The sequence below is a fragment of the Macaca nemestrina genome, chromosome 4 (genome assembly GCF_043159975.1).
Source record: "Macaca nemestrina isolate mMacNem1 chromosome 4, mMacNem.hap1, whole genome shotgun sequence".
In the NCBI taxonomy this organism is placed as follows: Eukaryota; Metazoa; Chordata; class Mammalia; order Primates; family Cercopithecidae; genus Macaca; species Macaca nemestrina.
In genome coordinates this window covers 89,245,132-89,267,658 of record NC_092128.1, presented here as the reverse complement: position 1 = coordinate 89,267,658, position 22,527 = coordinate 89,245,132, and the positions used below count along the sequence as shown (strand labels likewise).

The following is a 22,527-nucleotide window of genomic DNA, read 5'->3' as shown; positions in this document are numbered from 1 at the left end:
TCAAAGGGCTTTTAAATTTCACTTTAGAAACCAATGCAATAAACCCAACCATCCTGAGGTTGTATTCTCTAACTATACTGCACATAATAATTTTGGATGACACTCCTAGAAAGAGGCCTGCAGGCAGGATGAAGCGTATAAAATCACAACTGCAAAGCCATTTTTGCCTGAAGAAAACAACCCAAAAAAATTTTAAGTACGACAGAAGAACCTCCATATCTGAAGTATGACATAGTTAATATTCATAAAAATAATAATGTGTCCTTAGTAAAAGCATCATGAAGAAGGAAAAGAAGCTCTTCTTCCCTTTAAGTTTTAAAATTAAAATTTGGCTTTTAAAATATATTCTTTATATATCTTATGCCTAGAAAACCCAGGATAAAAAGCCTAGAACATTTAAAGTGCAAACGCACATGTGCACTTGAAATATCAGCTGCTGTAAATGGATGATATTCAATCCATTCATTCATTCACTTATTCCATGAATATTCATTAAGCAATTATTATATGTCAACCAATCTTCTAAGCCTTAGGTTTGCTTATTTGAAACTCCATGTTTTAATTAACTCAGGGATTGTATTTTTATTTCGTATCTATTTTCTTTAAATGTTAATGAATGTGTTCAGGGATGCAACCCACTTTGTTCTCCAAAATTATAATGCTCTTTGATCTCATCGACAAAATAGAAGACTGCTTACTGCCATTCTGTTAACTGGCTAAAAATCTTGGTCCAGGATACTGTAGCCTGGGGGTCCAATGTATCTAGAACTCTACCTCATGTTTTGGGAGCTGCTACTTAGCCCTGGATTCCACATAATATGTCTTACGCTGTAGGAGTTAGAAATCTTTGCAAACTGGCTTTCACCAACTACCCAAGTAGCTAAAAAAAATTTCATTCTCAGAATACTGAATATTTGTGAATGACTGATGTGTTTTTGGCAACGAAGTGAATACTTCAGTGAGGCACACTATATTCAGCAATGAGATACACTTAACATATGAAAGAAAAATTTCCATGCATTACATTTCAAAAGATTGGAATGAGAAAGAAGGAAAAAATACTCTTGTTATCTTGATTGCAACATGTAGCTTTGGCATCATTTAAATATCACCCATAGTAGGTGTAAAACCCAATAAAATATGACTTTAGAACCAATAACCAATATAATCTCTCTTTCTGTTTTTAAAATTTTAACCATATGACTATAAACTGGAATTTAGAAAAAGTTATGAATAAAAATTCCTAAGGACTATGTAGTACTTATTTTAAAACACTAGTTTAATGAAGAAAATTATTATTATTATTATTATTATTACTATTTTTAGAGACAGGGTCTTGCTGTGTCATCCAGGCTAGAGTGCAGTGGCATGATCATAGCTCACTTCAAACTCAAAATCCTGGCCTCAAGCAATCCTCCCACCTCAGCCTCTGGAGTAGCTAGGGCTATAGGCACAAACCACAACACCCAGCTAATTTTTTTTGTTTTTATTTTTGTAGAGACAGGGTCTCACTGTGTTGCCCTGGATGGTCTCAAACTCCTGGCCTCAAGCTATCCTCCCACCTTAGCCTTCCACCTCACTGAGATTTATAGGCATGAGCCACAGAGGACAGCCAAGAAAATTATTTTGATTAAAATAAACTGGGAAAAAAAGATAGCTGGAAATAATTATTTACTTATTAAGCAGATGACCTGCAGCAATTAATTATATTAAGTGTTAATATTTAACTGAACTTTCTGCTTTACAATAATTTCTGTTATTGAGATAAACTGAAATTTCTGTTATATTTTAGCCCAATATAAGTCTGAATTTTTAAAAGTGAAATACAATTTTAAATCGACCTAGGAAATTCAAATGCAGTCACTGGGCAAAGAGATTGAAAGAAAAACATGAATACTAATGATAAAACTTTATACTTCTGATAAACAATCAAATAATCTTCATTACTAAAATGGTAATAAATAGTTATAAGCTATAAGAAATTTAGTATATAGTCAAATTATCCTTCTATTTCTTTCTACTTCTATTTGAAGAATGACATAACTCTTGCTACAGAGAAACATATAATAGTTCAATTATAGTTGTAATACATGCATTATATATGCATATACACATACAACACATATACCAGAGAAAAAGAGAGACTGATTTGGATTGTTTTGAGGTATCAAACTAAGCTATATAAGTCATAACAATTAGTGAATAGTTCTTTGTAAACCGGTCTATAACAGACTACAACACTTTTGTGAAAAGGCAATACATTCTAAGCCAAAGTCAGACACAGCATAAGCTTCAAAATAAGCAATAACGTTTAAATAAGCTAGAAGTGAATGGGTTTCTAAACCTAAAATCTGTAGGATTATAAACTAGGAGTATCAAACAAATTACTTGGGTTATTTGCCCACTAAATCAAAATTACTTTGGAGGTTCAAGAAAGACATAGTCTTGTGATACGATCTGTTTTAGGGAATTAAAAAGTCAAATCCCTAAAATATTTAAGGATGGCAGGGACCTAACGGTAATCTAGGCAACCCATCCTGGCTTACAGATGCCAGAGAAGATAGCTAGATTACCTGTCTTCACATAGACAGTGGCAGATTTGGCTAAACCTCCTGAAAAATCCTCTCTGTTGTGTTGAAAGTGATGTAGCCACAGTGGCCTTCATTCTGAGAACAGTCAAATACATAATGGTCTCAAGGGCCTTTGCACTGGCTGTTCCCCCTGCCTAGAATTGCTGTCCTTTGATCTTTGCATGGCTGGGCTCTTCTAGTCACTCAAGCATCAGCTTAAAAGTCACTTCTTCACTGGTCTTTTAAGGTACTATTCAGTGACCAACTTGGTGAAGCTTTAAGATACAGTTATTTACCTTTCCTCCTTGATTGAATTATCACCTCTCTATTTCACTCTATCAGACTCTTAGATCTGAATCCTTTATTGGGTCTCAAGTTATTTTTTAAGAATTGAGCTAGATAAACGTTGTGTACTTCTCTCACCTAGTTTAGAACCACTTTACTAAAGTCCCTGCCATATCTTCATAAAATTCCTTCCTGTCCCTCTATACAATGCAAGATCCTACATGCATTATACAATACTTCGGCATTGCAGAAATTTAAATTGTAACCTGCATAATTGGATAACAACAGTATTACAAAAATAGATATTTGAGTACAAAATCATTGGGCCATGAGTTTAAAAACTGAATATATTAATTGTTCCCAAGCTATTTAACTAATAGTTTGTCCTCTTTCCATTGATTTGTGATGCAAACTCTGTCATATACAAAGCTACAAAAAATAACGCTGTATTCTATTCCTTGATATCTATGTGAGCATGTCCCTGCCCAAACCAAATAATCATTATTTAATACAGCTTTGTATGACTTGACATCTACCCTTCTTCTCTCCATTTGTTGCTTTACAAAACTGCCATTTGTGCACACTTACTTGTACATTTGAATTTTAGAATCAGTATGCCATGTTCCCCCATGGATCCTGTCAGGATTTTATTCAACATTGTGCTGAAATATAATAAACCTATAATGTATAGAAGAAATGTATAGCAGACTATGTATGAGGCAGGAAATTGAATGGTTAGTAGAGCTGAGGTGGAAATATGATTTACTTCTTGTTATACATCACTTAGTGTATCTGATTTAATACTATTCATCAAGTATCTTTTCTTAAAAAAATTTTAAAAATAAAGAGATACATATATTAATTTGGGAATAAATAACTTTTTAAAGATGTACTCTTCCTATTCATGAACATAGCATCACTCAAATTTGATCAAGTTTTCTGATATGTCCTTCAACAATTTTATTAATTTTTCCATAAAAGTTTCATTTGCCATGAAAATGCTATCACTATTACATTTTGTGTTTGGTTGTTTTTTATATAAAATAATCCTTTCAATGTTTTATTTTTTACTGACTTTGTACTGAGCAATATAAGTGAACTCTTTATTATTTCAATTACTTTCTTTTCCTTTTAATTTCTAATACATCTTATTGAATGTTCATGTCTTGAAACATTGACTAGGAAATCCAAAGACAATTCCTGATACTAAAGAAAATGTATTTTAATTTTACCATTAAACATAAAGTTTCAGATAGAGTGAATGGGTTTTGGTCGATAACACTTATTTCCCTCTTCTATTTTTTAGTTTAATAAGAGTTTCTACGCTGGAAGTATGCTGAATTTTATTGCATGCTTTTCCACATCTAATGAGAATATGTTTTTTTCTTAACTCATTATTAACAGGGCAACATTCACTGATAGACTTTTTCCCTTTAACCAATCTTGCATTCCTGGAACTATCTCTCCATGAAAGAAAACGCATACGGCCAATACCGTATGAAAACCACTCAAATCCAACAGTAGTCAGAAAAATTCATAGAAAAAGGTAATTCTCTACCATTTTCATCTTTAAGATTGGCAAAAAAAATCTACAGTCTGACAATATTCAATATTGGCAAGGGTGTGGAGAAAATGGGTCTCATATACATGACTGGTGAAGCATAAAGATAATCTCTGTTACATGTTGTTTGAGTGCCCAAGGAAGTTGACTGGGCAGTAGATAATCAAATAGAAAGATGCTGTCTCCCATGTCTACTAAACATATTAATATATTGTCTTTTCTTTCATTTATTTTTTTGAGACAGAGTCTTACTCGGCTGCCCAGGCTGGAGTGCAATGGAGTGATGTTGGCTCACTGAAGCCTTGATTTCCTGGTTCAGGCGATCCTCCCACCACAGCCTCCCAAAGTGCTGGAATTAAAGGCATGAGTCTGTACCTGGCAATTTAGTTTGGTTTCTAGTCATCTGAGACTGAACTGAGATAGAGGTTTCTAACAGAGTTATATCTATATTCAGATTTGAAACTATGTGCTAGAAAGTAAAAGTAAAGAAAGAAAAAGAGATATTGATTTTTCCAGATCAAGGATGTGGAAGAATGTCCATTTAATTATTGGGACAATAAATAGTGAGAGACTAGGGGTACTAGGGGTATCAGTTTTTTGAGGGTTGTTTTCCTTCTTACAATATAAAAGTTAGGTTAAGTTGATATTCAGATAATTTTTTCTAACATTTTTATGTTGATTTTTCAGCAAACAAATGAACAATGATAAGAAAGCCTAATTGGCAGCCTTTGCAAATTCACTAAAAGGACACTGGCATACATTTGCTCACCATGATATACTACACTGTGTTCAACACCTATGCTGTAAAATTTGGTTTTATTATCTAACTCCTTTCTTGGCCCACACATATATTATCAACGAACTCAATTAATTTTCTAAGTCTTAATGCCCTTATCCTAACTTATGCTGTTTTAAGGATAAAATAGAGCAAAAGGACTACCTTGAAAGATTTACATCCTATTCCCTATACCATTCCTTTCCCACATACACATAAAGATAATTTTCTCATTCTTCTCTTAGAAAAGAGTTGTATATAGAGATTGATTCACCCATTCCATCTATATTTCCCTAATATTTCACTATGTTAACTCCTTGCTCTGACATTTTTAGATAATTTTTCAAATTACTGAGACCCTTGGCATTGAGATTTTGATTAAATTGTTCATCAAAAATCATCTTTCCTTGCCCCCTTGTCAAATAATATAGCTAATTAAATAATGCCAGAATAAATGTAGATGAGCTACACAGCAATTGTGGGGCTAAATTATTTCCAATTGATATTATTATTAACAGAAAAATCCACCTATTTTGTCCTTTAAGAAAATTGTCTCTACATAAAAATATAGGAGAAGGGAAAAATAGTATTAAATGCAAAATGGTATTTGAATAACATAAAAGTACACCTGTAATCATTTTCACAACCAAATTTATTCTTCTCTTGGATTAAAAAAAGTATGCATTTATATTCAGGCAGTCTTAAATTAGCTATTTCACATTTCACATTTTGAATGCAGACACATATCCCAGGAAATTTCTATTGGCATTCATTATTCATTGAAAAATCAAATCAAATAAGAATATTCCCAAATTCCCTTTGTTAAGAATAACTGAAGCATTTAAAGGGTCATATATACATTGTTAAAGCATTGGAGGTCATTGCTGCTTACATTCTATAATGAATAATTTTACTTTGGGGGCAAAAGACTCTAACTCCTCAAAAATGTCTACATTTTTCAAATCTACAAAGAAACAGAGGAGTAATTTTCTTCATAAAAGAAGAAATCATTTTTTAAAAATACCAAATGTATAAAAACACATTGTGCAATAACACTGTACTCTTTAATCACTCATTCATTCATCCAAAAATAGTCTCAGGGATCAATTATATGCTAGGTACTGTAGGGAATAAAAATAGAAGTAAAACATGATCCTTTTCCTCTTGGAGCTTATAATATAACTATTTGGGGGGATGGGGACACACATACATAAATAGTCACATGGTAAGACAGAAAATGGAAATGTTCTAAAGAGAGTAATAAAAGGACTATGAGGATCGAGAGAGAAGAGAGAAAGAGAAAAAAAATACACGTAATTAGGGAAGTATTAATATTACAGAGGTGAAGGGGAATCAGTGACGGTGTCAGACCTTAGGTAATATTTGCATTGGGCTTATAAGAGAATTTTCCCCAGTGATGACCAGTTGGACTACAGCATTAAGATATCTCAGAAGAAGGAAATACCTGGTAATTCTTATAATAAGAAATCAACAACAATAACAGATAAACAAGCAGCCTTGTTTAAAAAATACAGCTTTCAAGTACTCAATAAATATTGATTGGATGAGATAATCACTCAGGGGGGAAACAAGTCACTACTAACTATTTTTCTCAAGCTACATTGTGAATCCACAAAGCATGTTGGCCAGAAGTTTGGCTCGGTCTCAGTCTTCTTGAGGCTAGAGAAAATCGTAGCTGACAGTCTTCCCCTGGTTCTCCCACCTACCCACTGATAAAGGCTTCCCCACCCCTCCACAAGGCAGAAGTCAGTGGAGATTAAAATAGCTCCAGAAGACTTCCTGCTCTATTCTAATTGTGCTTTGACTTAGACCAACTGGAATGTTCAGGGAAAACCCCATGAGGCATCAAGCATGTGAGATAATGTGTCAGTCCCTCAAAAATGTTTGTCCAACCTACTCTGTGTATCCACCGTTGTTCCCTATTCCAAAGCATAATGTGTGGGGGAAAATAGCTCTTAGCTGTTTCTCCCTTTTTAAAAAATAGATCTGTCACCTTCATGAAATACTTCCTTATACAGCTATTTTTTTGTAACAATGTGTCAGGAATCTAGCCAGTTGCTAACCCAGCGAAGACTATGTATGCTAAATATTTTGTTTGGAAGTTATGATTCTCCAGCCGCCTAACAAAGGTGTGATTTGACCCATGATTTACCTGAATTAAATACCTGGCATGTTGTAGGTACACAGTAAATGCCTGTGTAATGAATACTGTATTTTATACCCCTTTAAAAAGTGTGCAATATTGTGTTTATGAGAAAATGTTCTAAGACTTCTAACTTCAGCTGGCGAAGATATTCTGCTCCCCTTCTTTTGGGTTTCTGAGAAAGAGAAACTGTTCGCTTCACTAAACTACCAGCAATGACTCATACTGCTTGGGTAAGAAATTTTAGCACAATTGACAGTACAGGTGAGATGAGAGACAAAGGTGAACCTTAGGAACAAGCAAAGGCAACAAGTTCTAAAAGAGCCTTCATATCAAGTCAATAATATGAATACAAAAGAGAGGCACTTGGTTCATGATTTCTATGAAAAACATAGAAAATCATGGCTAACAGCCTTTCTCTGGTTCCCTTACCTACCTACTGCTAAATGCTTCCTCATCCTTTCCACAAAGCAGAGGTAACAATACTGAAATAGATCCAGACCATTCCTACTCTATTCTAACCGTGCTTCTGTTCTCCTTAACTTAGACCAAATTAAATGTTGAAGGAAAATCTACTTTCTTTTTTTAGAAAGATATCCTTTACAGCTTAGCATACTCAAAAGCCTTCACTTAACTATCCTAGCTACGCTAGCTAATACTGCCCCATCAGTCACTTTCTATCTCACTGTCTTATTTTATTTCACCTTAATACTAATTCCTATCTCAAGTAGCTTTATCTATCCATTCATCATTCCACTGAACAACCAACCATATATCTCCTTGCTTTGTTTAATAGCTGAAACTTCTGTGCCATATGGTTGGTTCTTAAATAGTTTTGGGTGAAAAAATGAACAGATAAATGACTCTTTCACCTCAGTTCCCAAATCTTCAAACAATTTCATCTTCCAGAATCTTCAACCTGCTCATTAAAAGAGTGGTCAGGATGCAACATGTTATGTTGTTACTTCAGTTGCTTCCACTTCCACTCTCTGAATTTATATCCATCTTGACTTCTTTTAAGATACACTTCAATTACTGTGTGTTTCCTATTTTTGTCTTTCATTTTGGAAATTCCTAATGGTCAGCAGATTCCTTAGAGAAAGCAAAAACACAAAACATATTTATCTTTTAAAAACATGGGAGGCTGAGGCAGACGGATCACCTGAGTTCAAGAGTTCAAGACCAGCCTGACCAACATGAAGAAGCCCCATCTTTACTAAAAATACAAATTTAGCCAGGCTTGGTGACACATGCATGTAATCCCAGCTACTCAGGAGGCTGAGGCAGGAGAACAGCTTCACCCGGGAGGCGGAGGTGGCAATGAGCCGAGATCATGCCATTGCACTCCAGCCTGGGCAACAAGAGGGAAATCCCATCTCAAAAAGAAAATAAAATAATAATATGTTATGAATATTTGGAAGACCTCTATAAGTTATCCATTCTATAGCATTTGGCAAATGTGTAACATAAAATGCACTAACATCCATTTAAACATTTTTATCATTTAGGAACAGAGTTAATAGTCAAAAAATATAAAATGCAAATTGAACATTAAAACAATTCTAATTTTAGAGCAAAGTAACAATTGCTAAGGTTTGAATTAAGCACACAATTAAAGTAAATTGAGAGAACATTTCTCAAATGTAAAACTGCATATTTTACTGTATATGAGACTTGCTGGGAACATCAAAAGGTAGTAATACCCAAACAACAAGCAGAGGCTTACACTTACTTTTCTCATATGCTGAGAATTTTATCTCATCTATTTAAATCAGTAACTTACATTAGTGCATTATAATGACAGTATCTTTTATAGCTGTATTTTATATATTGTGGTAATAAAGCTAGGAGCATTGGTGTTATTATTAAAAGTCATTCATGATGTATATTTGCCTTTTTCCCATACCTTATGGTTAACCTGTATATTTATCGTGCTTATAATAGTCAATTGTTTTTCATAAACCAATTCTTAAACCCAAGCTTCATGGGATTAAAAAAAAATACTAAATATATTGGAGAAACTGAATAGAATTTAGATTTCTTAGTTTTTAGAAACATATATATATATATATATATATATATATATACACACACACACATTTAATAATAGTATCATTCTTATGAAGTGAAAAAAGAAAACAGTATGTGTGTGTAATGCCATATTTACTAGAAGGGTCAACAGCCCCAAGGAGCTCTGTTTATGAGCAATATTAACACCAAACAGAGAGCTTAGCAATGTCTGTTTCTAAAAATAAACCCTGTGTGTCTCTTGTTGTCATCATCAACCAGAGTCCTGTGTGCTCTGAGACAGCATCAAGGCCGCCTCTTTGCCTTTCCATAAGCATTATACATCATTACCCAGAGCGCTCCCTTTTCTCTCAAGGTGGCAGAGATAAAAAGAATTCTGCAATCACCCTAAGCACACATTTAAACAACATTATTGCCCCTTAAGCAGACAGTTATCATGTTATTTTGGCATCAGGAAGGAATCTGTGGTTTCACTTGAATGTTATTCTTCTTTATTTAAACTACTAGAAATAACCCAAAAATGACAGAATGCTCTTTCTATAAATAATCATTCCAGTGTAGAGTTATATTAGGAGGTAACTCATATGGCATGATAACGCCTAACAAGCTAATCTTAGACCTGCAATGCCATAAGATAGAAATACCGAGGCTAAGAATAACTGACCCAAAGGAGTCAGGCTGCTAAAGAGAGGCACAGACATGTGGACATCTGCAGGTTTTAATGCATTTAATGATCTTCTAAAAGCTTCTTTCCCCTAGGAAGGCAATAAATTATGTCAATCATTAACGTGATAATCAATAATGCTTTTACAATGTATTGATTCCTGAAGATGGCTCAAGATTCTCATAGCAAATCAGATTATAAAAATTACATGTTGGAAAGCAAAGAGTGGGCTTTTGCATAACTGGATTAATAGGTAATTACTGGATTTTATGCTTAACCCACCTACAGAACATATAATATGCATCCAATAAAGTAAAATATAACTCAATATAAAATAAAATGTAGTATCATGATAATACATATAAACACAGCCATCTAGTTTTCACCTAAAATGTCCAAACTGGACCCAAATTGGACAGATATGTACTCAAAATAAGCAGAAACTGAATTTTGTTAGCTAGATCTTTATTTTGGCTAGAGAATTTCACATTGCAAGTTAAATTAGGATTTGAGTGGTGATACAGGCTTTATTACCGTTACATTTGAAGGTAAATACCAAGGTGAGCATAATTCAAACCTTTTGGTCAAAATAAATGAACCCCATAGTGCTAACATTTCAAAAAATTACTTTCTCCTGCCAAAATACATTAATAATAATTTGCTATTTTGAAGCCGGGCTAACTTTACCCTCATGATCTGTGTATCATGAACGCTGATAAACAGTTGCCAAATGCATCAGGAATGCTGCTTCTGTCCAGAGCATCTGCTCCAAGGAAAGGAGCACTCTCATAGAAGCCTGGTTTCCTTAAGCTCCTCTCAGCACTGGATAGTGCTAACTTCCTCGAATTTAATTATCTAGCACTGAGAACATGAAGTAAGGATCTTCCAGCAAAACTTTCAACATAGTTGCCTATTTGTGCCTTAAATCTCCCAGGATTAAGAAGTCTGCCTAGATATTTGTTTGTACATACACAAATGTGTCCACATTTTTAGTACCAAGCAGAATTATCCTGTGCTAAATATTTTTTGAGAAAAAGTGGCAGGCTTTTAAACACGACCCTGCCATTTCCTACCTATAGTAACCATCAGTAAATTTGTTCTCTCTCTGAATATACTTCCTCAACGGTAAAATACTAATACTGCTGCAACAACTACTGCATTATTAAACTGTGGTAAGGATTAAATGATAAAGTGATACACAGAGAAACTTTTGAAACATTAGCCATCGTGTCAATAATAAGAATGACATAAAAATTTTTGAAAAAATATGCTTACAATCACAGACCCCTAAAATTGGAACTAGGCCGGGCGCAGTGGCTCATGCCTGTAAACCCAGCAGTTTGGGAGGCCAAGGCAGGCAGATCACTTGAGGTCAGGAGTTCGAGGCCAGCCTGGCCAATATAGCGAAACCCCATCTTTACTAAAAATACAAAAATTAACCAGGCATGGTGGCACATGCCTGTAATCCCAGCTACTTGGGAGGCTGAGGCAGGAGAATCACTTGAACCAGAAGGTGGAGGTGGCAGTGAGCCAAGATCATACCACTGCACTCCCGCCTGGATGACAGAGTGAGACTCTGTCTCAAAAAACAAAACAAAATAAAATAAAATTGGAACTAAGCAACTAGAAGAAGAGTATGACAGATTAAAAAAAAAAGTGGTGATAACTTTCTAACTTAAAATGAATAGTTTCTAATGTAAAAATCATGTACTTAAAATACACCCTTGAATTTTGATTATGAGCAGATTTCAAAAGCATCATCAAGAATAAAATTAATTCAGTGCTTAACTCAACAAGAGCTTTTTCTCATTCACCCTACATGGGGTTCCCTGAAAACTTTCTGGGTAAACACGTTTTTACTAAAGCAAGAACTCCCAAGCTATGATGTCATTTAATGAAAACTCAGTGAAATTTACTTATTTTTTGTTTTCTGGATTTTGGCCGGCCGGGGGGGGGGGTATTTTTTTAAATTTATTTTTATTTTATTTTTTTATATTTTGTTTTTAACATCAAGTTTCAGTTTTTGAAACAACTTCATAACATTCTCATTTGAACCCAGTTTGGAAATGTCGTGCCTCAGACATTCACCAAACTATACCTCAAGCCAATTGAAAATAACATCCACATGGCTGCAACTGGGTCAATAATGAACATACATTATGAATTTAAAAGTTTCTGATACAAGTGGTGAACCATAAGGAGAAGCAGGAAAATAAAGTTGTGGGTATTTCCAACCTTATCAGCATGCAAAAAGTTTAATCATAAGCAAATGACTAGTTACAGTCTGTGGTTCGGTAAATTTCTTTCTTCCTTAAAAGTGGTTTTCATTGGATTTAATTAATGGGTATTTAAGAAACACTATACACAAAAAGCCCATCACTTATTTTACTATGGAAAAGTTAACATTATGATAATGAATGGAAAATATATTCTTATAAAATACAAGAAGTACTTATTCTTATATTCATGAATCATAGCAACTTAGAGTAAACCTAAACATAATGTTCTCTGATAACACTTGAAAGTGTAGGTCGTTTAGTATTGTGAAAAATGTTTAAATTAAATTTGTTTTGTGCAACTGACTTAATTGAAGAAGAATGGAGCTAGGAACACCAGGCATTTCCTCTTTCTTTGCTTCCTTATTGCCAAATTACTGGGAACAGAAAAGGGGAAAACTGCCAACAGGAAGAGCACCGCATATCCCAAGCTAACCACTCACTTCGGCTTCCTTTCAGAAACAGGGGGGACCATGGCATACTGATTTGAGGCAGAGGCCAACATATTTTTGAATTTCTTCTTGAAAGCTTGTTTTCTAAAGTCATTTGCATGAGCTTTTATTTCAATTAAATTATTTTCAAAGCATTCAAATTCAGAAAAAAATGTTAAAATGTAGTTATCATTCCACATTGTAAAAATTGTTCCTGATTCTTAAAATGTAATATCTATGACAACCTACTGGCAAAGACATTCTGAGTATTTTTAAGATAATCCTCCTTTCATATATTGAAAACAATTCATGTATTATTATATTTCTCAAAAAATGTTTTGTGTGCTTCAAAGCCAACAAGGAATACTCTATTCAAGTTTATAACAAATGCTTGTAAGGCATGAGGCCACAATGCTGACTCTCCTTTCTTCAGAAAATATGATTGCTCGCTTAGAGAGATCCAGTTTCTTCCACAATTACTTCAGTCTCTTTATTAGGGGGCTTCTTCTAACGATAGACAATACTAAGAAAGGCAATGTATTCAATATTAATAAAAAAACTTATATTCAATACTAGTAAAAAATACATTAGTATTTAAACAGATATATTATCTTCATGAAAAGAAAGTCAACACCTATAGTTCAATTGAAAGGGAAATTATAAACATAGTCCATTTACTTTATTATATTTGTGGAAACTAAGAAGTAAATAAAATTGCAAAGAATAAACTTCTAATCATCAATATACACGTTGTAGCAAATACTGCTAGCGCCTAGCTAACATCTATTCCTTCTGCTTTTTTGTTCTTCCCAATAGAAACTTGAGCAGGTTTAGGTATCCCGCCTTTCCAGCTCAGTCATGGGTCCTACTTCTCTCAAAAACAAGTGAAAGAATAGGCAGGTGATGCTCTTCTGGTCAATATAGTATAAAGGATGATTTGCTGGAGAAGTCTGGGTAAGATTTCTTTCCTTTAAAAGAGACGCCAAGACAGCAGTTTCCCGTCTTGGTCTCTGGAATTTGTCGTGCATAAATAACATGATGCTTAAAACTGCTATGAGTCAACTTGTGACCACTGGAGGATCCAACCTTTGTCTCTGCAATTTGTCATGCATAAATATATATGATGCTTGGAACTGCTACAAGTCAGTTTGTGACCACTGGAGGATCCAATCTTAGGATCACACCAACCAAGGCTAAGACCAGCAGAGTGGAACTATATGAAGGACCTGAATGCTGCTGCCATTTTTGACTACCTGGTGCTGCCTAACCACCCAACTACTTTATTACATGATAAATGTCCTACTTGTCTGTCATTTTGACTAGAGTCTTCTTTTATTTGCAGGAGAAAACAACTTAACTAATATACCTACTACTTACGATTAATCACTTAGTATTTTGACATAGTAGCTTTGTGTGGGGCTGTGTAAGAAACACTTCTCATAGAATACATGCCTATTATAAAATTTCATGCACTGTAAAGAGGAATGATGCTAAAAGAAAAAGCCCCTCCTCTTCACCAAACACAGCACAGCATCTTTCCTAATTTCTTTCTATCTTTATAAGAATTCTTCAGGAGATGGATGATAGATTTAAAAAATTATAAGAATAAGAACATATCACTGATGTTACATTTATTTTTAAAAATTGAAATTAAACTTAACTGAATTTACATTTAAATTTAACTGAATTAAGCAGATTTAAAACTGCAGTTGAAGGAACTATAAATGTACTAAATACTTCCTTAACATAAGAGATACTATTTCCAAAAAGACCTCTTTAAGGTTAAATAAACTATTTTTAAAAATCAGTGCTTTGAATCTTTTTTGTGTGTGTTTCTATTTTAAGCAGCAGGGAGTCTGCCCCTACTCAGAAAGGAAGGATATTAGCATTTCTCACATCCTTCCATCTCACCTCTCTCCAACACCTCACACTGGTCAGCTTTATTAATATTTTTACATTCCCGTACTTTATAATATCTGCTTTCTGCCCTATAAACACAATCCAATAGTTGTTTAAATGCATTCAGTGCTCCCTCATTACTTTGATAATGTTTTCTCTACTTCTGATTTTAGTTTTTTGTTTGTTTTAAGTTCATCTCTTCCCTATGTGGCTTTCACTGTCAAGCAGCCTCTTTCATGTTTGAGAACTTCTACCTTGTCTAATTATTTTCTTTATATTTTAAAAACATCCAAGTGTCACATTGGGTTGAACTTCTTGCAGAACTTTGGAGACTTTTTTCTTCATTGTCTTCCGATGTTGTTCGTGGCATACATATGATAAGCCTTCTGAGTCTCTTCTCCCCCGCCCTCCCACTGCACAGGCTCCACTATACCTAGCAGAGGTCCTGAGGAATTATTTACAATTTACCATTTGCTAGCCCAATTAGGATATGAGTCTGTTGAGCACTTGAATCCAGTTTTTTAAAAGATGGAGAGGTCTTTTAATGTGCAGATTTGCTTTCTTCTTTTGTAGTGAAATCACTTTTCTTCATTTGTGCAAAATTATCTTCTGTTTCATTGTTTTGGAATATCAACTTCTGGGACACAATCTTCTTGTTAGATTATCTTTGTCTTCCAAATTTACAGACTTTTCTCTAATTGCATTAACCCAGTTTCCTTTTTCATTCACTCTGATTTTTTTCAAACCTTTCATCTTTATGTGTAAAGATTTTTACCAGGGCCTATTCTGTTTTCTCCCATTTCTAGTGAGTATTTTTTCTATAATCATTACGATTTTCCATTCTTAAATCATTTCCTGAGATCTATATCTCCCTTCTTATCATTCTCTTGTTTTATCATCTCACCTTTAAGCTTTTCTTTTTTAAAATTCATGTTTTTATTAAGGTGCTCTTTGTGGGAAGCAATACTAAGACATCTAATTCCATGGGTTCAATGAGTTGATTTTTTTTCTTGGTAGAATCTCTAAGGTTAGTTGGTGAAAGGAACGTCATTCCAAAGAGCTAAGGATCGATCATTCTCCCAATTTAGTATGCTGTGCTGAAGCCTTCATTTCTACTATTTCTCAGTCACAAGAGAAAACATGAACCACCCAAAACGGTGAGGATACCCACTCAGTTTTCTTCTCTTCAGATTTGGGAATCTTAGTGAGAATTCTCAGGAATTGGTCAACTTTCCAGTAAAATTCTAAGACAGCCCAGGAGGCAGGTCTCTCCGTTATGATCAAAGAACCTCCGCATCCATTTTTTCCTTGGCTGTTAGCCTCTGAGGTATGTTGTGTTAGGTTATATCATTTTCTTTGCTCAGTTACTGTTGAATATATTGGGTGACAGGGGTGGAAGGAGTGTTTGTTGGCCGACATGCTATTTTGGGCTCACTTCATTATTTATCAGTAGTGAGAAATTATGAGGCACATTTAAAAATCGCTCATCTCCAAAATTAAAATCATCATTTAGAATATTTTTTGAATTCAGAATTTGGATTTATTTCAGTCTTCTAAGGGGTTTTATTGGACTTTCTTACTTAATGGACATAACCATAATTATGCCTTCTGTGTCATCCTTAGAAATATAAAATACTCATTCTTGCCTCCATTCTCAATGAGCCTATTTATAATTATATTTCTGATTGATACCTATCATCTATCTCAATTGATAACAGACTTGCAAGTGAAGATAACCTGAGTTAGAGAATGGCAAAACAGTAATTATGGGGAATACCAGAAGTGATTCTTGACATGACAGGAACATTTCACAGACTTACATTTTCATAATTAGATTCTGCTTTTCAAGTAGACATAAGTGACGTGACTACTGAATCTAAAATGTTCCCTTCCCCTCAACACCACACACTAAGGAACAAAAGGATTCAAAAATGGGTAAAGACATATAAAAGAATTTCAGGATTTTGATTTAAATGTTTTTCTTTTATACCCTAAAATAAGAATAGATGGCCAAAATATGAGCTTTCCTTATTGTAAATATAACTTACATTACTTCTGTAAGCTCTAGGAAATTCCTTCATAATAATTGTTCCAATATTGTCTGGATAGCTCTGCTGCCCAATGTGTTAAGCCACATGCCTGGCAATGGGAGAACACCCCTAATCTTGCCAGCTCCTGCGGAGTGACCTGAGTCAATATTTGTACATGCTTCAGTTTCTGCCACAGTTATCACTTACACTGGCCCACACAAGCCACAAAAGTAGGGATGCACTTGACAAACTGTGTCACTCATACTGAATTCTAAGATTTAATATTATAGAATTTTAAACTAAAATATATTAGTACAATATTATAGAACCTGGTTCTACCAAACATGTTCAGCCTGGCTGAGTCAATGTCAGAAAAACATACAACAATAAAAAAACACTTGTCTTCCAATAGTATATAAAGAGCTCTGAACAAAAACCATCTATATTAGTGCATAATATCCAATATAACTAGAACAACAAATGCGAACTCTAAAGCAATTGCTAAAGAGATTACATGACAGAACCAACGTTTTAAAAATAATCTCAAGAAATCTGCCATTGGGGTTCACTGTTCAATCACATACTGTGCAACTTCTTTGCCTTTATTACATAATGAGACATTTCACAGAGCGTGCACACACACACACACACACCCCACTCTTACCTATAGTCATAATCTGCATAGGAAAGATCTCAACTCTTATCAAACCAAGATAACAAAAGAAATAGTTGATTTACAAGATAACCAAGGCAAACTGATTATCAAAACAAACGATCACTTCCCCCATGTGACCTACAATGTAACTCATCTGGCTTGTTCAGCTGGATAATCTAGAACATGGCATTGAAAATCAGGATCCTAGGTTCATTCACTAAAAACAACAATTATAATAGTGAGTATATGTTTTAAATATATATTGATATATTTGAACCTCACAAGAATGCTAAGAGGCAAGCAGGAGGACATCATTATTCATCTGTTTGAAGATGAGTAAAAAATCAGTACACAATTGGCTAGCAGTGGAGCTCATGCTAGAATACAGAGTGTTTGACTCCTTGAACTGTGCTCTCTCCACTCCTCTGCACTGCTACCAGGCATCCTGTCTCTCTTTCAAGTCTAAAGACTCTGCTTCTAAGCCTATGAATCACATCCAGACCACTGGTCCAAAAGGGAGCTGAACAAGATTTGTAGTTAAATTAAGACAAACACACCCCTAATTTAGCAGTTAAAGGACAAACCCTACTGATAGTAGTTCACCAGCATCACCATCCGTTCCCTAGCCCTACAGCAGTGGATCGCAGTTTGCTGAAGGTTAAAATAGGTGGGGAGATTTTTAAAACCTCAATCCCCACGCTGTTCCCCACACCAATTAAATCAGACATTCTGGGAGTGGAATCTAGGTATCATATTTTGTAAAGTGCTTCTGGTGAGTACAACTTGGAGAGCCAGTGTCTCACAGGACGTATACAATAAAGACTAGGTAAATTAAATTTAAGAACACATATGAAATATATGGCATGGTAGGAATATGGCACGGTAGGAAGGGTACAATTGTTTTTATGGTTCAAATTTTAAAAATAAATAGAACTTAGTGATTATGTATTTATACCAGACAGGTTTTGGGAGTCGAGGTTAACCTACATTACCTTTCATTTAATAGCTAGCTGGTGCTTAAACGTTGCTTCTCGTAGAACTGGCAAAAGCATGGACAGCCTGAAGCACTTCCCTGTCTGAAAATCTTGTTGCTTTGTACACAAACCATTAAATGCTAGGAAAATAACAATCTCTACTGAAATGGGTGCAAAGTTGTATGTGATTATCAAAGATGTGGAGAAAAAAGCAAAGCTTGCAAACACCTGTAGCCAGCCTTAGCGTCAGCAGACACTTGCTACTTGGAAGGCATGTATGTTTCTACCACATGAAAAAAATAACGAACTTGTAACACAGAAGTGAGGACTAAAAGGATAAAGCATAGTGCTGACAAGATTTCTAAACTAGTTATTTTCAAAGAGTTCATCCATATTTTTAAAAATAAAATGCTAAGTTAAATGACCAGTCCCATTAGAGACACACCTGTTAAACCCTCCTAGAGCCCTTGTCAGTTTTGCAACTGTAAGAATAAACTGTACCGAAATTCTGGTAGGTTTGCTTTTGTTAAGCAGGCACTATTCATTAACATAACTCCTGTCACTTAAGTGTATAAATACCGAATTGTGCAAAAGTGATATTTTATTCTGATTCCATGAAAAGATGGGGTCAACAGAAGGATCTTAAAATCATCATAACTAACCAAGGTTTAAAGAAAACTAGCTTTAAACATAGATCCGCATATGGGGAAGGTATATTAACACCAAAACAGACATCATGCCAACCTGTGGAATATTTCTTTCACACCTAGCTCTACAAAGTAAACACTGCTTTATGTGGCATTCTTATCATGGAAATCTAGGCGGTGATCTATAATTACGATTAAGCCCACATGGGAGGTGGGATCTGAGTGGGAACTTTAAGCCAATTTTAGGTTGAATCATTCAGAAGAGGACAGAAACAAAGAGTTCCCAAACCTTTGGGAAATAGCCATAGGAAATAAATAAGAAAGGCAATAATTACAAGTAAGTGATATTGCCTGGAGAGTATGTTCATTTAGTAAGTATAAATTGACAAGGCTGACAAGCTCCATCTCCCACCAGCTCATCTCCCTGAGAAACTAGAAATTAGAATCTGTTCCTATTATCCTTTAAAATGCTGCACCTGCTTTTAACACATTTACATGTGTGTTATGCCATCACATCTGCCTGACAATGCTAGACTTCCCACATGTTTTTGAAGAAAATTAAAATAAGCATCTGCTAATAACAATTTTATTTCATCCTAAACAGTTTCATTTGGGGCTGATGAGAAAAAGCCACATAATGGAAAGAAGAAAACTACCTTTATAACTCTGTAGCAAACACATTTTAGAAGGTAGGTCTATAAATAGATATGCTTCTGTAGGCACACAGTAAATATAAAATCGTCAGGCTAGCGGGGCTGCAATTTAAACTGAAGCCCCAAAATGAACTTACCTGATTTTTAAAGTCCTATTAGAATAGGCTTACAATCAGTACAGATCTCCTTTTTCTAGTTGCATAGTAAAGGCAAAACACCCCCAACTACATTTTACTTATCTCAGTCTCATCTTTCATCAGAAGCAATAGTTTGCAATTTCATTCAGAAGCTGCTGTCCCTAAGCAGACTGAATATGCACAGAAACAATAATGGAAGGGATCTAAGTTAAACCCTACAGACGCACCAAGAAAATAGCAACATCAACATGAAAAAGCAGCAATTTCCTTAAGAGAGGTGCTTTTCTTAGCTGCATTTCCCAAGCCAGCCCCTTTTCAAACCTAAATCGTCTCAGTTATGAAAGAGGATCTTACCTGAGCTGATCATACTGTGCATTCTTTGCTGAGCCAAGAGCTGCTCTCGTCCAGCCACCCCATCTGAGGAAAAACAGGAGTCACTCTCATAAATTGTCTGCAGCATATTCCAGTCACTCTTACTTCAGCTACATGAAACATTCATCACTGCTCAGTGCACCGGCCCCAGGAGCTACCCTCGCTGGCTCTCCCTCCTCCCTGAGGAGAAGCAGCAGAGGATCAACTTCAACAATGATTTCCTTTCTGCTCAAATGGGCATCCACTTTTAAAAAGACCTGGACACTTTTCCCATGTTACCAACCTGTGTGCAAAGCAGAAAGGACAGAGTGGATGCTACAGCTCTCTGGAGTTTAGGTTATCCCGGAAACTACAAGCAGGTGGGAAACAGGAACGTGCTTCGGGGTTATTTCTTTGTCAGAATAAGTAGAAAATTATTAAGTCTACCCACGAGAAAAAGAAACCAATTAAACCTGGCTTAGAGTTCTTCAGGCTGCTAGGGTTTTGTTGCAAAAACCCTCAGTCCTGCAAGTGGCTCCAGCCGGTGCCCTTCTCCTATCTGTGTCTGTGCCTCTCTTCCCCCTTTCTCAGTCTCTCTCAGCTCAAGTTGGCTAAAGCTAGTGATAATCCATTTGCATATGAATCAACAACAGCATGGCCCACAGGCACAGAAATAGAACAATGGTCGGCCTGAGCCAAAAATAGGTCAAGCATGGCCGAGTGATTGGAGCCTGCATTAATGCATTTAAAAATACCCCAGCAAACCCAGCTGTCCAGCCTCTATCTTTCAAACCATAATTCTCTATTGCAGGGCCTTAAAAGCAATTAACTCTTTCCTCCCTCGAAGCTTGCTTTACACACTGTGTTTCCATACTGGCGATTCGCTTCCAAAGAAAGGAAGGCAAGAAAAAAAATTAAGAATCATAATTCTAAGAGGGCAAATGCACATACATTTCATTTCATTTTATTTTTGTAGTATGTGTTTTTGGAAGAGAGAGGAGAGAAGTGCAGAGCTCTGTATTGGTTCTAAAATAATACTGGAAGCTTTTGCTCATAATGTGGTTTCTGCCTCACCCACGCACAGCAATCCTGGTGTTCTATTTTTGTTGCCTGTTTCTCAGGCTACACTGCAGTTGGCTGTAGCACTAGAAGCTTTTCTGCCTTCTAGTTTCAGGACTAACAGGAGATTTAGTAGAGGTAGTTTTGGAAAACAAGCACACCCCAGAATAAAATTTGTATGAAGGACAGGCTTGATTTTTTACTTGCTATTGATGCAAGACAATTGTCCATTTCACAAATCCTATTGTATCTTAGTACCACCTACGAATTTTATTGCATCCATCCAGTTAGTACTATATCTACAAACAAAACAAAACACAAAACACAAAACCAGGCTTATATGTGAAAATTTCCCCTCAGCTTCTCAGGCTAAATTCAATTTGCTTGCAAAAGGAAAAGAAAGTACTCTGATTTCTTTTGGATACAGAATTTCTGAGCATACGCACCTGTTGATGGATAAACCAATATGGTTAGTACCCAACTATGACTGTTCTGCGTTCAACTATACATTGGTTGCCTGAAATATGGGCCTCCTAACTTTTCTGTAGAAATAGCATTTATGATAGTCAGTAGATTACTAGACACATTGTGGCATTCAGCTATACAGTACAGTAGATAGTATCAGAGTTTTATAGTCTCTGGTGCACATTTATATCATTTCTATATAAGAGATAAATTTTACATTCCAAAGAGGGATCCTAGCATCTTGTCACTTCCAAGAGCAAACCCAAAAGTGATAATCTACTAGTCATGGAAGCTCTTTTCTCTTTTCTAAACTAAATCAGCAAGGAAAATGTAATTCTAAGGCATCAGAAGCAACAGGGAAAGAGAGGAAAAAGCAGATTATTTCAAGATTCTCAGAATAATCCGATGGAAGAGGGATCTTAGTCAATTCCAGAGTATGAAGTCAGAGGGGGCAAACAAGGGGACACAGAGTTTTGATGAAAGGAAAGAAATAAGCATGTTAAATCATTCATCAAATAAGGCACTGCTGATTTCCTTTTCTTTCACAGATTAATTTCTACTGAATACTTCTTGAAAAATTGTATTTGGATATATAAGTTACAATTTAAAAAAAAAATATATTCCAAACTGCAGTTGATTTAAGCTACACAACAAAATCTTATGTTCCTGTCAGTGGAAAATAAACAACCAACCAAAAACAATGATCTGATTCCATCTGATATTACAAATAAACTTTTGGTTTCTAAATTTACGTGTAAAATTCAAAGGATAGAAACAGTGTGGACCTAACAATTTTCTTTCAGGATGATGTATTGAAATAGTGACTATCATCACATTTTAGACCCGGGAGGAAGTTTAGAGAGTCAATTGTAGTTTTCAAACTCTGCCTCATGACATAGAATA

General features: G+C 35.2%; 1 protein-coding gene across 50 annotated transcripts in view; it reads right to left on the bottom strand.

Moving 5' to 3' along the window:
• LOC105475646 (histone deacetylase 9) overlaps positions 1–22,527 on the bottom strand; it is a 919,991-nt gene that overhangs the window by 487,549 nt on the left and 409,915 nt on the right. For 25 of the 50 annotated variants that reach the window (XR_011621594.1, XM_071094019.1, XM_071094020.1 and 22 more), the window contains one exon: positions 20,104–20,166. Coding sequence is in view for 47 of the 50 variants with exons in the window: in XM_071094019.1 (XP_070950120.1) it covers positions 20,104–20,166 (63 nt within the window). In the remaining 3 variants the exon portion in view is untranslated. Of the gene's footprint in view, positions 1–20,103; positions 20,167–20,404; positions 21,076–22,527 lie in introns of those variants that run through there. The other 25 variants (XM_071094041.1, XM_024790921.2, XM_024790934.2 and 22 more) reach the window with 19 other exon arrangements.